Source organism: Hydra vulgaris, chromosome 14 (genome assembly GCF_038396675.1).
Source record: "Hydra vulgaris chromosome 14, alternate assembly HydraT2T_AEP".
NCBI lineage: Eukaryota > Metazoa > Cnidaria > Hydrozoa > Anthoathecata > Hydridae > Hydra > Hydra vulgaris.
Genome location: NC_088933.1, coordinates 26174365 through 26191140, shown reverse-complemented (window position 1 = coordinate 26191140; position 16776 = coordinate 26174365). Strand labels below are relative to the sequence as shown.

General features: G+C 26.7%; 1 protein-coding gene across 2 annotated transcripts in view; it reads left to right on the top strand.

Moving 5' to 3' along the window:
- The window catches only part of LOC100207295 (GRIP1-associated protein 1), a 66705-nt gene that overhangs the window by 9973 nt on the left and 39956 nt on the right, over window positions 1–16776 (top strand). For both annotated transcript variants that reach the window (XM_065818377.1, XM_065818376.1), the window contains exons 5-11: window positions 8036–8086; window positions 8195–8251; window positions 8402–8492; window positions 12340–12666; window positions 12880–12935; window positions 15661–15708; window positions 15860–15891. In XM_065818377.1, coding sequence (XP_065674449.1) covers window positions 8036–8086; window positions 8195–8251; window positions 8402–8492; window positions 12340–12666; window positions 12880–12935; window positions 15661–15708; window positions 15860–15891 — 662 coding nt within the window. The remainder of the gene's footprint in view (window positions 1–8035; window positions 8087–8194; window positions 8252–8401; window positions 8493–12339; window positions 12667–12879; window positions 12936–15660; window positions 15709–15859; window positions 15892–16776) is intronic.

Below are 16776 nucleotides of genomic sequence, written 5' to 3'. Positions count from 1 at the left end.
TTTAAACTTGATATAATAAATTATCAAAATTATTTTATCTTGTATTTAAATAAAACATAAAATAATTTTGGCAAGGAATAATGCACTGCTGGAACAATAATAAATGCTGCGTGAATGGAAATACTGCTAAATGTCCATATATGAATTGTTATAATGCTTCATTTAAATGTGGTTGTTTTTATAATTATTTCATTCACTGACACAGCTTTTTGTGAAAATGAAAATGAAATTATGTTTTTTAATGCATTTATTATAATATGTTTTAGGTTTTTTAAACAAACATGTTTGTAAAAAAAAAAGAAAGTTAATCTGCAGTTTTAAAATATGAAGCACGTTTAAAAATTTAAATGTTTGGGAATTTCAAACCACTTAAGAACTAAAGTCTCAAAATTTTAATGGAATTGAATTATTGGGCTTTAACTTTTTGGAATTTAAATTTATGGACTTGAAATTTTTATGGACAAGTTTTTATGGACTTAAAAGAAGGGGACTTCAGACTCAAACTTTACATCCCTTCTACTTATATATAGTTGATTCAAGAATTTGTTAGAAGTTTAGCTTAATAGTATTTTAGATATGAAGTGATTGTGACATATAGCATATTCAATAATCTCAAAGATGTTACCAGATACACCAAAAGAAGAAAGCTTATGGAGAAGACCAGCTTATGGAGAAGACCAGCATGCCAAACTTGACCAAAAACTTTAGAAATGTTGAGAGCAATGGCCTTAGCCTCTCCATATCTATCTAATGCATGATAAAACCTATCAGTTATTACCGTTAACAAATCAGCAGTAGAACGAGAAGATCAAAATTCATATTGACGATCAGAAAGTAAGTTATTAGATTCATGATGAAAGATTATTTGTTAATTAAAAACTCAAAAACCTTGTTTATGGTAATAAGAAGACTAATGAGGCGGTATTTAGACGAGTCAGATCGCTCTCCAGAAATTTTGATAATAAGGATAACAGTTGCCACTATCCAGCAGACTGGAAAACATGACTCTGAAAAGCACTTGCTAAATAGTTTTGAAATTATAGAGGACAGCTCCGGAGAATACTTCTGCAAGACCATAACATATATTTTGTCCAGACCACAAACTGTAGAAGAGTCTAAGCAAGAAATCTATTTAAATACAAAAGCTGGAGTAATATGAAGGTTAGGCAATGGATTAAATTTGACAGCTAGATCAGGTAGAACATGTTTAGTGGAATCTTTTTACAATGGTTTCTAGCAATAGTAAACAGGTGTCTATTTTCTGGAGAATTGTTTTGCTGATAGATATGAAAGTAATAGTTATGATTGGAAATTACAGCAGCACAATAAGAGGAAAAACATGGAGAAGAATGAGGTTTGTTTAGAGGGAATAAAAGATTCCATGCCAGCCTGAATCCAAAAAGTTACGTAAGAATTACATTTCTAAGCAGGAAGACAAAAGATTTCTACCCAAGGGCTGTCACGAAGAAAATTGCGAAATAAGTCCTAGTCAGCTTTAAGGTAGTTGTAAGAAGTATGATGATAAGGGGATTGAAGAAGGAGATAATAATAGTTTTAAAGAGATCAAACTATGATCAGAAACATCGAAGGGTGAGTGTGGAGAAACTGAACACTGACTAGGATCAGAAACAAAACATAAGTGAAGTAGAAAAGGTAAATGATTGGGATTGTCTGGAAAGCGAGTTAAAAAGTTGACTATTTGTGTATCAGACTGAGAAAGACAAAAGTAGTGGGCCTTAACGCCTGCAGAGTCACTTACACTAGAGCCAAGCAATTCAGTGTGATGAGCATTAAAATCACCAGCAACAACAATATTTGCTGAAGAAAAAGAGCTTGAGTAAAGAGAAAGAGCTTGAGTAAAGAGAAAGAGCTTGATCAATTTGATCAGAAATAAAACTGAAAAGAGTGCAGTTATGAGATGAACATGAACGAGATAGAACAAAGAGAAAGGCAATAGAGTGAAGTGCTAAATGAAAGCACATAAAAGAATAGACGGTAGATTCAAATCTAGTTTCTAGGCAATAGGGTGAATTCTTATGAATTCCTATTTACATTCATAAGAATGAGGCTAGGCCAAGCATGAGACTATTAGAGTCTTTACGAATTAAAGGAAAATAACCATCTACACTAAGATCACAAGATGAGACAGCCAAACTCAAATAAGTCTCAATATATATATATATATATATATATATATATATATATATATATATATATATATATATATATATATATATATATATATATATGTATATATATTTTAACAAAAATATTACAAAAAAAGTGAATATTATATATAAGTAATTAAAATATAAATTATATAATTTATTACATAAAATAAAAATTATTATGCAATAATTTATAGTGCATTAATTTTATATTTTGTCAATATAGTTTAGAGTGTAATAATTTTATATTTGTCAAATAGACCAATCTAATTAAAAACATTTGTATTTAAATCTGCACTCTTTTTTAGTTTTTTTTTGTTGCAACAATCGTGTCTTCTAAAAAGCATTGCAGTTCATTATGAAATTAGTTTTTTTTTTATAAAAATGACTTGTTTTTATAAAAATAACGTGTTTTTTATTTTAGTTACAATAATAATTATACTTTTGAGAGAAAGATTATACTTATGCAAGAGCCGTAAATTGCTCCTGTAAACCATTTTAGTAGAGTGTTGGTGAGAACAAAAGTTATAACCCTCGCCTCCCACGCTGTATGTATGTATGTATGCATGTATGTATATATACATATATATGTATATATACATACATGCATATACAAAAATAAAGTATATATATACGCATTTATATATATACATATATATATATATATATATATATATATATATATATATATATATATATATATATATATATATATATATATATATATATATATATATATATATATATATATATATATGTATATATTTATATATATGTATATATATATTTATATATATGTATATATATATATATTTATATATATGTATATATATATATTTATATATATGTATATATATATTTATATATATGTATATATATATATAAATATATATATACATATATATAAATATATATATGTGTATATATATATATATATATTTAATGTAAGATCCTCAAGACTGGCTGTGTGTGCAAATGAAGTTGCACACACAGCCAGTCTTGAGGATCTCACATTTTTTATGTATGTGTATATGCCGTGGTGTATTCTTAGATTTCGATCGGTCGTCTTGCGGGCAACCGAGAATAATAATTTAGTTAATCTCTAATAATCAAGTTTTTTAAAGTGTGTGTTTTCACTAGGAATAAAATTATATTTTCATATTTGCTGAGCATAAAATTATAAAAATGATTATTTTTATTTTTTTAAATTTCAGTGGTTATGATACGTTATGGTTATGATATATTTATTGTAAAAAAACTACTGGTGCATTTATAAAGTAGCGTTAAATACGTCTTGGTATTTTTATTTACGTCATGTTTTATGTAATTAAATTGTAAATGAATGAGAATTGCAAGAGTTGCGATAAAACTATTGATGCATTTATTGAGTAGCATAAAAAACGTCTTGGTATTTTTATTTGTGTCACATTTTATGTAATTAAACTTTGATTGAATGAAAAATGCGACTTTATCCACTTTTGAAAAAAGTTTTTTTTAAAACATTTGAACTAGCATTTTATACATCTTTGTATTTTATCGCACTTGGTCTTTTTAAGAGAGAAAGAGAAGTTTTTTTTAAATTAAACTTTGAATGAGCGATAATGGAAAGAGAAAATAGCTTTCAATCAAAGTTTTTTTAAAGTTATTCTTTAAAATAAAAATGTATAAGGGTTATTCCATACAATATCATCTAGTTTTTCAAAAGTGCCCCAGAGTACCACTTCAAATTTGTTTCAAATTTTAACCACCCACAGCTGAAAAAATTTTAACCACCCACAGCTGAAAAAAACACAATTCTAAACATTTCAGCTTGATTGACCAAACCTTTGAAAAGTGATAATTGAATCAATATTGACCAAAATCGGAAAAATTTGAGTAACTTACAGCTTACTGTAGATTTTTTTGATTTTTAACAGATCATAACTTTTTAAATAAAATAGATGATCACCTGAAATTTTTTACGGTAATAGTTTTTCACCCAAATTATCTAATTTTGCAGGTGTTTTAAACAATTTTTGTATTCTTGTACCTCAAAGTTGCTAAATAACACAATATTAGAAAAAATTTTGGAAACTTTAATGTGCTACAGTTCGATACCAATAGACAAGCTGTGCCAATTTTTTGTTACTTTTGTGTACTTAGAGTAACCACTTGAGGAAAAAATTAAAATTATGTGTTAAAAGTTATTTTAGCACTTGCAGCAGCCTGGTAATATATCACTTTTTTTGAAAAAATACAATAAATTACATTCACTTTGTAGGCATAAAAAGTAGCATAGACACTTAAAATAAATTATAAAACTTTTTACTGGCAAGGTTCTATATATCACCAAAAATCAATTAAATCAACAATCACCAAAAAAAAATTTAGAATCTTATACTCTATCTTATGACATGATTGCAGTCCTATGACTTAAGCATATATTTTTAATTTTTCCCTTAATAAATATAATCAATTTTCCCTAAAGTAACACTATCAGTGTCTTAACTTAATTTATTTGATATGATTTTATAATTCGTATTTGTTTAATTTTATGCATATAATACAACTATAATAACATAATTTTCACACGGTTGTAATTTGAGTGTAAAATACTTCAATTGCTTCAAGAGTTTGTATTAAATCTAAATCTGCACAAGATTTTATGGATTTTATTATTTTAGTTTTTAATATTGCAAGAACCAAAAACTAAAAGTTTTGTGTATGCAGAAATAGTTATATGTAGAAATAGTTTTAACCACATTAGTACTTGAAATTTCATTTTTACTAATTTTATTACTGGAAAAATATAAAAAAGTTTTTTTTTTAGATTATAATGTTAATTGTTTAGCTCTCGATTTTAATATTTTTAGATTAATAAAAAATGTCAGAGAAATGTTGTGTGGAAAGAGTTTTAAATGAAGATTGTGATAAAATGTCATATTGTAGAATGGAAGGAATAATATGACTTTTAATTCAAAGGATAGGATGCACTTTTGAACCAAATGAGGAGATATGTTTTCACCATGAAAAAGTCTTTATTTCTAAATGTGAAGTACTTCAAAAATACTGTTGTGAACCATTTAAAGTGTACAAGAAAAAAATTATCAAGGGATTGTGTAAAGTCAACATATCAATAGTAAATCAACTTAAGATCAAACCTGGTCAAGAAGTTTGTACTAACTGTATGAATGAATTCAAACTTGAATAAATTAAAGAAGTTAGTCAAGATGAAGCTGCTGAAGAAGATTTTAGTTGTTCAGACCTTGATAAGGACAGTTCTTAATAAGAGTGTGTTTTAATATCTCCACTAAAAAATGTAAGTAGGCGCAACAAAATAGGATATGGAAAGCAAAAAGCTAAATTGCAACAAGTATGACAAAACTAGTAGTGTCAGAATTGGACATAGACTCAAAAGATATAGTATCAAAAAAAAAGCAAAAATGCATTAACTATAATGATTTAGACAAACTGTTAGATGCAATAAAAAATAAAATGAAAATAAGTTTGAAGGAAGAAAAAGTTCAACAATTAACACTAATTCCTGATAGTTGGTCAATTATAAAAAATGTCTTATTCTTATGGATTTTGCAGAGAACTATAGTTTTCTTGTGCAAGATAAAAAATACTTCAGTGACGGTGCTGTGTCACAGTACAAAAATTACAAATGTCTGTTAAACTTAATGTACCATCTTGAAGATCACAATATAAATACTGAGCATCACTTCTTTGTCACATCCCATGGCAAAAGTTTATGTGATGGAATAGGAGGAACTGTAATAAGAGAAGAAGCAAAAGCAAGTCTACGAGCAGCAAATCCAAACCAGATTCTTAAGCCAAATAAACTGTTTACATGGGCCGAAAAAAATATTAAAGGCGCTAACATATTTTACATTTCATGCGATGATATCAATAACCATAAAACTTAATTTAACCTAAAGAAATGATATGAAGAGATAAGCACAGTGTCAGGTATGAGAAGCTATCACAGTTTTGTAACAGGTGGCGAGAAATTGTTTTTATGGAAAATCTCTAGCGATACTGTCTATGATACCCATTAGCTAAATAATATTAAAATGGCAAAAGAAGATCCTTCAAACTTTCAACCTGTTAAATGCTTTTATGATGATGAATGGCACATAGGGTTTGCGCTTAAGATTTGTAATGAAAACCAAGATGTTAATGTAAAATTTATACATAGAAACAAATTAAATTTAAAGTTCATGCATAGAAACAAATTAAACTTAAATTTGACTAACTAATATGTGAAATAAGTGCTCCATCTATAAGGGTAGAAGTGCTCGTGACTACAACTTTTGCTAATAATGACAGTATTATGAATTATGTAAATTAGAGAATAATGAATTATGTAAATTAGAGAAATTAGTGTGATTGTGTTTCATGTATATATACGCATCTTCTTTCAGCATTTTTATTTTTTTATTTTTTTATTTTTTGAAATATAATATAACTTGCACTATTAGGTATCCTTTTAAACTAAGAAAGCATTGCACTCAAAATGCTAAAATTATGTCATAAGATAGAGTATAGGTCTTTGAATCTTTTATGGTGATTGTCTATAAATAGAATTTTGTCAGTAAAAAGTTTCATAATTTATTTCAACTGTCTGCGCTACTTTCTATGCCTGCAAAGTGTATCTAATTTATTATATTTTTTAAAAGAAGTGGTATTTTAATAGGCTGCTGTTAATGTTAAACTAACTTTTAACACATAGTTTTAATTTTTTTTACAAGTGGTTGCTTTAAGTACACATAAGTAGAAAAATTGGTATAGCCTGTCTTTAGGTATTGAACTGCAGCAGATAAAGGTTTTTATTTTATAGCAAATTTAGGGTACAATAACTCATCAATTCCTTAAAGCCAATCAAAAACACCTACAAAATTGGATTATTTGGGTTAAAAAATTATTAACACACAATATATTAGGTGATCACTTTTTTTATTTACAAAGTTATGCTCTATTAAAAAAAAAAAAGTTTATTATTTAATTAAAAGCGTTTGATAAATAAACGTTTTAACATAGGAAATTTTTATAATTTAATTGCGTAAAAATGTTTGCTAATTACTAGCAGTTATGACTTCAAAACTTTCATTTGTTCTTTATAAAAAGCGAAAACCGGTGTTCTAATTTAAACAGAATGACTCAAGTTAATAGAAAAGAAGGATAATAAATTTTAACAATCAGACTTTAAAAATATTGTTTTATTGTTATGTTAGATTAAAAAGTAATTATCAAAAGCTATTTTGCTGATAAAAAGTAATAGTCTTTCGAAAACAAAAGAAGAAACTTTAGCGGCGAAAATGTTGCAAAATGTAGAAATGCAAAGTACTGCAAAAAAATTAATTTAAATGATGAGTAATTTAAATTTAAGTACTAAGTTAAAAAATGAACGAATTTAAATAGCCGCCCAGCTGGTCGACTCAATTGCATCAAAACACTATTTCCAGTAGCTCTTTGAAATATTCGGGTGGCATTTGCCATCGAGCAACCACAAGTGTACACCACTGGTATATATGTTTGTATATTTTTTTTTTTGTTATTTACCTTCTCAAGGCCGATAAGGCCACTACAGATGAGGAGGCTACTTAATAGTGGTTATAACCCTCTCTCAACTCTATAACTCCGAAACACGAACCTTGATGAACAAGGCCGCTGCGCGGAGAAACAAGTTGAGTGCGGTACTACCAGGGACGTGGTGGAGATCAAACTTAGAACCTCTTGCTTATAAAGCGAGTGCTTTACCACTACACCACTACCGCATATTATGTATATATGCATGTATGTATGTTTGCATATATACTTAAAATTGCTTACTTTGTACTATACTTTTATAACTATAAATATACTTCGAACTAAATTTTAATTAGGATTGGGCAGATATACTTGAAGAAAATGAAAGATTAAATCAACAATTACAAGTTAGTATATATGTTATATATTTTTCAACATATCAAAGCGGTTTAATATTCCTTTTTATTTATTACTGATATTTTATTATTTATTTATTTTTTTCATTTTCATTTTAGCGTCAAGAGGAAGATTTTAAGCTTCAAAACCAAACGCTCATGTATGAAGTGTCTCAGGTTAGAAGTTATATTCATATTAGTTTAATTTTACAAGATAGTATTAATTTGTTTCAGATATTTAAAAAAATTATTAATATAGATATCATAATATTTTTTATAATATTAAGTTTTATTTTATAAAAAGAAAAGACATTTTGTTTTTTTCAGTTGTCGATGGTGAAAGAACAGATATCTTCCAACTTCGAAGATAATGAAAAACTCAAATTTGAAATCAACAATCAGCAAAAAATTATTGAAAGTGTGTTGCTTTATTAATATATTCCACTCTATATGTGCATCAGAGCATATTTACAATATTGATTTGTTACTATTATTCTCTTTATTATTATTATTGCAGTAAGTGGTGCCATGGTTATGTTACCCAGCTTCTTGGTGATTGTTCTGGGTTTAGAATCTCATTACATTTCTAGCATTACCATGCTCAAATTGTTTCTCTATAAAGTATTTTAACTATATATATATATTTATACAGTTGCGGACAAAACTACGTGAACATTTGCAGATAGTTTTGTTGAAACAAAAGTTTCAACACCTTAAAAAAATTTTTTTCTCTAATACTATATATGATTGGATAGAGCGTTTTTTGCTCTATAAGATTGTGTAAAGTGTATTCTTTAATAATACGTATAAAATCATACATGTATAAACGTTAAAATAATTTCGAAAATTTTGAGCGACAAAACCACGTGAACGATTTATAAAAGCGTCATTTTTGATGCAAATTATATTATATTCACATCGAAATCAGTGCTTTTAAAAATCGTTCATGTGGTTTTGGTATTCTAAGAACTTTTGGTATTCTAAGAACTTACAATCATTTAAATTTCTCAAGATTATTCTGTTTAACATCAAAAAATTAAAAAAATTAAACTATAATGGTTCGTCAAACTGATTCAAAAATTGAAAGCTTGGTTTTGCGTTTGCGCAAAGAAGAAAAATGGTCCATTGGGCAAATTGCAGCTCATGTGAAGATGTCAAAAGGTGGAATACATAAAATTATACACCGAGAAAAGAGCAAAAATATCGTTAAGAAAGGTGGTCGTCCACGTATTACGGATAAGCAGTAGTATTCCTTTAATTTTATTTTTTTTAATATTTAATCTTAATAATATTAATGTTAATGTTAATTTTAATGTTTAACATTTTATTTTTTAGTACTGATCGAAAAATTGTGCGAAAATCTCTTGAGAATCCACATTTGACAGCCCCTGAAATTCGTCTGCAAACAGGCATGGAAAACGTAAGCACACGAATGATTCAAAGGCGTTTAAACGAAGGAGGTCTTTATGGGCGCAGATCTGCAAAGAAACCATTCCTTAAGCCCAGGCACATCAAAGATCGCCTACAGTTCGCTAAAGATCACTTAAACTGGACGGTTGAAAATTGGAAAACAGTTTTGTGGTCGGATGAAAGTAAATTTAACATGGTTTGCAGCAACGGTCGAGGTTATGTTAGGCGTCCAGTAGGTAAAAGATTTGCAAAAGAGTATACAATAGGAACTGTAAAATTTGGGGGTGGCAATATAATGGTTTGGGGGTGTTTCTCCTGGGCTGGAATTGGTCCGTTGTACTGTGTAAACAGTATAATGGACCAACTACAGTACAGGGAAATATTATCTAATCAAATGTTGCCACACGCTTTAGAAAAAATGCCTCACAATTGGGTTTATCAACATGATAATGACCCTAAACATACAGCTTTGACTGTAAAAAATTGGCTCATAAATAATAGCATAACGGTTTTGAAGTGGCCTGCCCAATCTCCCGACTTAAATCCAATCGAAAATTTATGGATTGAAGTTGAGCGACGCTTGGGAGGTCGCAAATTTCAAAAACCGGATGAACTTTTTCGAGCTGTACAGTATGAATGGGAGGCATTACCAAAACAGTTACTAGAAACTCTTGTAGAATCTATGCCAAGGCGGTGCAAGGCCGTTATCGATTCTAAAGGCTATGCAACTAAATATTAATGTTTTTTTTTTTTTAGAATCTATTATTTGTTGATGTTAGTAAAATTATTCTTTTACGTTTGTATAATCGTTCACGTGGTTTTGTTGCGCAAAATATTTGTTGCTTTTTGAACATTTAGATATGTTTAATTTTAAACAAATTATTAGAGAATACACTTTACACAGTCTTATAGAGCAAAAAACGCTCTATCCAACCATATATACTATTAAACTATAAACTTATTTTAAGACATTGAAAATTTCATTAAAAAAAACTATTTGCAATCGTTCACGTAGTTTTGTCCGCAGCTCTGTATATATATATATATATACTTTCTTTTTTCATAATGCATCTTAACAACTGTCTTTTTATCTTTATTTATCTTTAATTTAGTTAAATCCTTAAATAAAGTTTATAAAAGAATAATAATAAAATTTAATTAATAATAAAGTTTAATTAATAAGAGCTTTTTGTTTTTATTTAGGAAGAATTTTTTTAAATATGTTTAAACGCTCATACAATTTTCTTATAATCTAATTTATACTATAAAATAAACTTTGGCACTGTGACTTTCAAAATATCGTTTTATTATTAGTTTTATTTATTTATTTAACAAGAAGTTTTATTATTTTTGATATTTACTACTCTTTTTATAATATTCTTAAGTTGAAAACAACAACAACAACAACAAAAAAATAAGTGTGCTGAGAAAAATCAATAGTCTCCCACTATAAAATAAAGTTTTTGATTTTTATCAGTGCTGATAAAAATCAATAGTCATAACTTTATTGTATCAAACAAATATTTTTAGTTGTCCTTCACAAAATTTGGTACCCTCGGGCAACCACTAGTGTACACATCTGACATATATTAGGGTGGTTCAAAAAACAACATTTTGGAAAAATATCTGCAGCTCTCACCTTAATGTGTTCTATATGATAAAATAACACTGGATTTAAAAGCTTTTTGAATAAAAAATATTTTTTAGTGGTACCTCAACACCCTTGAACATTTAATGGGTCTATAATATTATTAAAATCTTTTTTTCCAAAAGTATGTCTTGTTGGGTCTTTATAGAAGCAAAATTATATAAAAACTTCAAAAAGAAAAGTTAACTTTTAAAAAGCATCAATAAAAATAATTTTAACTTAAAAAACTTTGTAAAAACGCATATTTTTAGTTTTTAGTTAAAAAATGTCAATTTCTAGGCAGTAAAAATAATATTTTTTGATTAAAATTATGATTCTTTTTGAAAGATTTTTGATCTGTATGATTCTCTTCATTTGAGACCCAACAAGACATACTTTTGAAAAAAATTTTATATTAAGGACCAATTTAATGTTCAAGGGTCTTGAGACACCCCTAAAAATATTTTTTATTCAAAAAACTTTTAAGTTCATTTTTATACTTTTAAGTTTTTTATAACTTTTATAAATTTTTATAACTTTTAAGTTCATATTTATTATTTTATTATATAGGTGCGAGTTGCAGATATTTTTCGAAAATGTATTTTTTTGAACCACAAATATATATATATATATATATATATATATATATATATATATATATATATATATATATATATATATATATATATATATATATATATATATATATATATATATATATATGTATATATATATGTATATATATATATGTATATATATGTATGTATATATATGTATGTATATGTATATATATGTGTGTATATATATATATATATATATATATATATATATATATATATATATATATATATATATATATATATATATATTTATTTATATTTATACAGCCCCTTATGGTCATCATTAACTGCTGACCTAAAAATGTTTGAGGTTGGCAAAAAATTGCTGACCTTGTTACTATGTTTTATGGTAAGACCTTTCTATCAAATTTTTTTTGCCGACCTCCAAAAATTTGAGTTGACATATTTTTGCCGACCTTATTTTTCCTAATTCCGAGGGTTTATATGTATATATAAACACGATTAGTATATATGTATGTATGTATGTATTTATGTATGTATGTATGTATGTATGTATGTATGTATGTATGTATGTATGTATGTATGTATGTATTTATCTATGTATGTATGCATTTATGTATTTTTATATTTATCTATTATTTATATAGGCTTGAAAAAGGAACTTCAAAGCTACCAATCAGCATATAATTTACAAAGTTGTCAATCAACATATAATGCACAGGACACAATAAACACAGAGTTTTGTAACAACATTCTCAAAAAGTTACAAACTCATTTTAAAGCAATTCAATCTAAAATGTCTTCAGAAACAATTTCTTTATCAATGGATAATAAAGAAACAATGGATAATAAAGAAAACGTAGATAATCTGAATTATGCTAATGAATTAAATGAAATATACAATTCAATAGAAAAAATTTGCAAAAATGTAATTAATGATTCAACATTAAGAAAGGATTGCATTCCAGAAAATGGTAAATTAAATAAAGTTTGCTTTTAGTAATTGCTGCTAGGTGTGGTTGGCTTGGGTAGTGGTTCCATAAAAGCCGCTAAAATTTGATAAGGATTAACAAAAAAACAAAAATATGCTAAAAAGAAGGAAAAAATTAAAAAGATCACATTTTTTTTAAATGTTTAGGTTTTAATAACATGAATTTTTCTATTTTTTATGTTATTTTTTTGTTTAGTTCAGTTGCTTAAAGATAAAATAGCTAGTCTTGAAGTACAATTAAACTCTTTAAAAGTAAGTGATTGAAATGTTTGTTTAATGTATTTATGAGTTTAATATGGATAGCTTTTTTGTGAAGCTATTTTTTATTTCATTCACACACCCACAATTTTTTTCTCACAAACACGCATCACAAATATGTATTTTAGACAATTGCAATATTAATTAGTAGTGATGTACTGATTATTCGACATGTGTATTGTTTTAATCAGCCACTTTTTGCTTAATTGGTATCATTATTAACATTACCCTTTTTTTAATTGATTTTCCTCCAGATTGCTTTTTTTTAAAAATTTAATCCCTCATTATGAAAATAGTTATATGTTAGATAAACCAAACTCTTTATATAATATAGGTATTTTTTTTATTTTTGAGACAAAATTATGCAATTTAATATATATTTTTAATAACAAATTCACTTTCGAAAATGGCTGCAATCAATATTATATAAGTTGGTAGTTAACAGAAAGCAAAAAAAAAGTTAAATAACAAGAAAACGGCTGAGAGAAGACTTTAAAAACTGTAAACTGCACAAGTAAGCAAAACATGAAGACAGGACTTCTAAAGTATTTTGTTTGAGGTAAAAAACAAGGTTTTCAAAAGTTTTTTAGACATAGTAGAACAGTTCAGTAAAGGGATGCAACTTTTTAAAATATCATGAGTCATGTGATTATCATGAGTCATGTGATTATCATGAGTCATGTGATTATCATGAGTCATGTGATTATCATGAGTCATGTGAGATTGAGATTAGGTAGAATAAGAGTTTTGTGTTGGAAATAAAATGAGTTTTTGGATGCGTAATACGCAAAAGATGTGTAAGAGATGTACATCCCTTGAGTAGTGACCATGGTAGTAGTTATAGAAAATAGAAAAAGATGAAACCATATGATAAATGGGGCAGAAGCATATGCTAGGGAGTTAGAAAAATTCCAACTACATTTACAATTTGTTTTAGATTATGTCTAAAAGAGAATGAGCATAATTAGCAGAACCAGCCCAAATATGACAACAGTATTCCAACAAGGATAAATAAGCGATTTATAGAGCTATAGAATGGAACGAGGAGTAAAAAAACAGGAACACCATGCTGTATTAAAAGAAAAATCACATTTCAGATCAGCTGTTTTTTCTAAGTAAATAAAATCTCATAGCTTTTTTGGTCAGAGTATTTGGTAGTCTCATCTAGCAAATAGATTTATGGGTAAATTTATTGGGAAGATCATTATATAGAGACAAGAGTGAAGATTATCCAGTTTTCATAATCCAAGGCAGGAAACAATGTAATGCAGGTTTAAATCTATACCAGCCTATTGATGAAAAAGGAATGCATATGGTCTAAAAATATATAGGCATCAGTAGCCAGCTTTCTGCTTATCCCTAATATTTTTGCCCAGGTAGTTTTCTACAAGACTTTAATGGATGCTAACATCTGCTGGAGACAAATATTTTTATCATGACAATATATCTAGACTAAACTCAATCAAGAAGCCTAAGGCAGGGTGTATTTTAAGTCAGAGTTATAAGGCAGTGAGACATCTACCAGGTTAAACTTAATTACATGTTACCAGTAGCTGGGTAATCATGATGATCTTGTAACCTGACCTGACCTGTAATATTTAGTTTTATATTATTGATTATTCTTATAATTGGTTAATTAATTGGTATGGGTATTGGTCCTTTTTTGTTTAACAGCATCAATCAAAAATGTGCAGTTGGTACATCACTATAAATTAGTTTAATATTGGTTGAACCAATTAAGCATAATATTACCTTTTGTCATTTTTGCCTTTATTTTGAAAAGAACTTGTTTTTTTTATTTTGTAGATTTTATTATTTTTATGTTAAAATTTGAATTTTCTCATTTAGATAAATATTAAATGTTTAACCATTAAAATTTTAAAAAAAATTTATATTGTTTTTTTTTTGAATACTGATAGATCTTTTGCAGAACTTTCTCAAGCGTTTTTTTTTTATATAAAATAAATTTGTTTACTTTCAATTCAATTATCATTTATATCATTCATTCTTTATCAGCAAACAATGGGGTTGTTTATATCATTAATTTTTTTATCCCAAACAATGAGGTTGTTTAATTGTTTTTAGAATGATAAAATCAGCAGAAGTATGATTTGGTTCACTTTTATTTGTTTACTTTATTTATTTAATCTTTTAGTTTTAGTTTGACCTTTTTATAAATGAAGTTGTTTTTTTAAAAAGTGGTTTATGGTGTATACAACATTCAGGTTTACTCCCTATTCTTAGGTCTATTTAGATGTATTTATTTTGAGATAGATAGTGCATGTTGGAGAATTTATCAGATAGAATTAGAATTTTGAATGATAAACAAAAAGATTTATGTTTTTGATTTTTTTTGAAATAGAATTTGGTAATTTTTAAAAATTGCCAAGTTCGGTGCCTTAATTTGATAGTAATTTACAAAAAATGGCTTGAGTGTTTTGAACTCACCATAAAAAGATTCTTTTTCCACTGTGGTCTAAACCCGCATTTATTTCATGTTTCATTTACTTTTACCATGGTTTCACTTACCATGGTTCATTTCATTTTACTCTGAAACCTTAATTTTTATTAATTTTTTTATATTTTGCAGCTGAGAATTATTGATGTATATATAAATTAAATATAAATAAATGTGAAATATTGTATAATTATTTTTAAAATTTTTGTTTGAAAACATTTTATCAAAAGTTTTTATATCAACGATAATATTAAAATTTAGGAAACATCAACAAAAGAAATATCAAGGTTAAAAGAAGTAGCTAATGAGGTAAATTGTCACAATTTAAAAAACTTGCATGTATTTATGCATAATATTATTTATATTTTTAGCACATAGATCTAGTTTTAGTTTAAAAAAAAGATTTTTCCAACATTGTCAAAAAAAAATTATGGTGTTGTATGCAATTTGTTTACTTTAGTGGGCTGAGAAAGCGAAACGAAAGCAAGAAAGGTAGAATCAATTTAGTATTTAATTTCTTAATATTTTCTTATCTGTCAATATCTCAATCTGTTGCATATTGGCATTAGATGGTAAGTTATATAATAAACATATATATATGTTGTTTGTTTATAGATATATTAACAATAAAAGATTATGTTAAGTGTAAATGTATGTTTAACTCCATCTTCCAAGCTATAAAACTTTTCTTGTAACAATTTTCTGTGCTAACAAAGAAAATGAGCAACATCTGTACATAAACAAAGTAATGTACAATAAATTCTGAACAAAAAAAAAAATTCAAATCTATATGCGAGGACTCATAAAAATAGGTTAAGGAATAATCACTTTTGATTATTAAAAATAATTCAAAATAGAATTATAATTGTATAAGTTTTAACAATGTAAAAATTATGAAAAGTAAGAGTTAAAACAATTTGCATTATAACATGATAACAATATTTAAGTAAAAATAACATTGTAATAATATTTAAATACTAGTAAATGCTTTTAGTAAATGGTGTAAAAATAAACTTTTGATTATCGTTTTACCATCTATTAAAAGTCATTTTTGATTTTTAATTGATTTACTTATTTTAAATAGAAACCATATAGACCATATTTACCAAGTGAATTTTAGCTCAGGTTGTTTTAGGTAATTTTTAGCTTATGCCAGGCTTTAACAGAAATGGTGTGCGATCACACGCTGTATCTAACCATGCTAATAACCTTTTTTTTTTTTACAATTTGACCACGACTGTTTTGATCTTTCAGCAATTTAAATGCAATGAAAAAATATTGTTCCATTATATAAAAATTGTTCTATTATAAATAACTTTTAATTGTTGATCTTTTCTAAATTTTAAGCAAAGCCCTCTAAATAAAATACAAAATTAA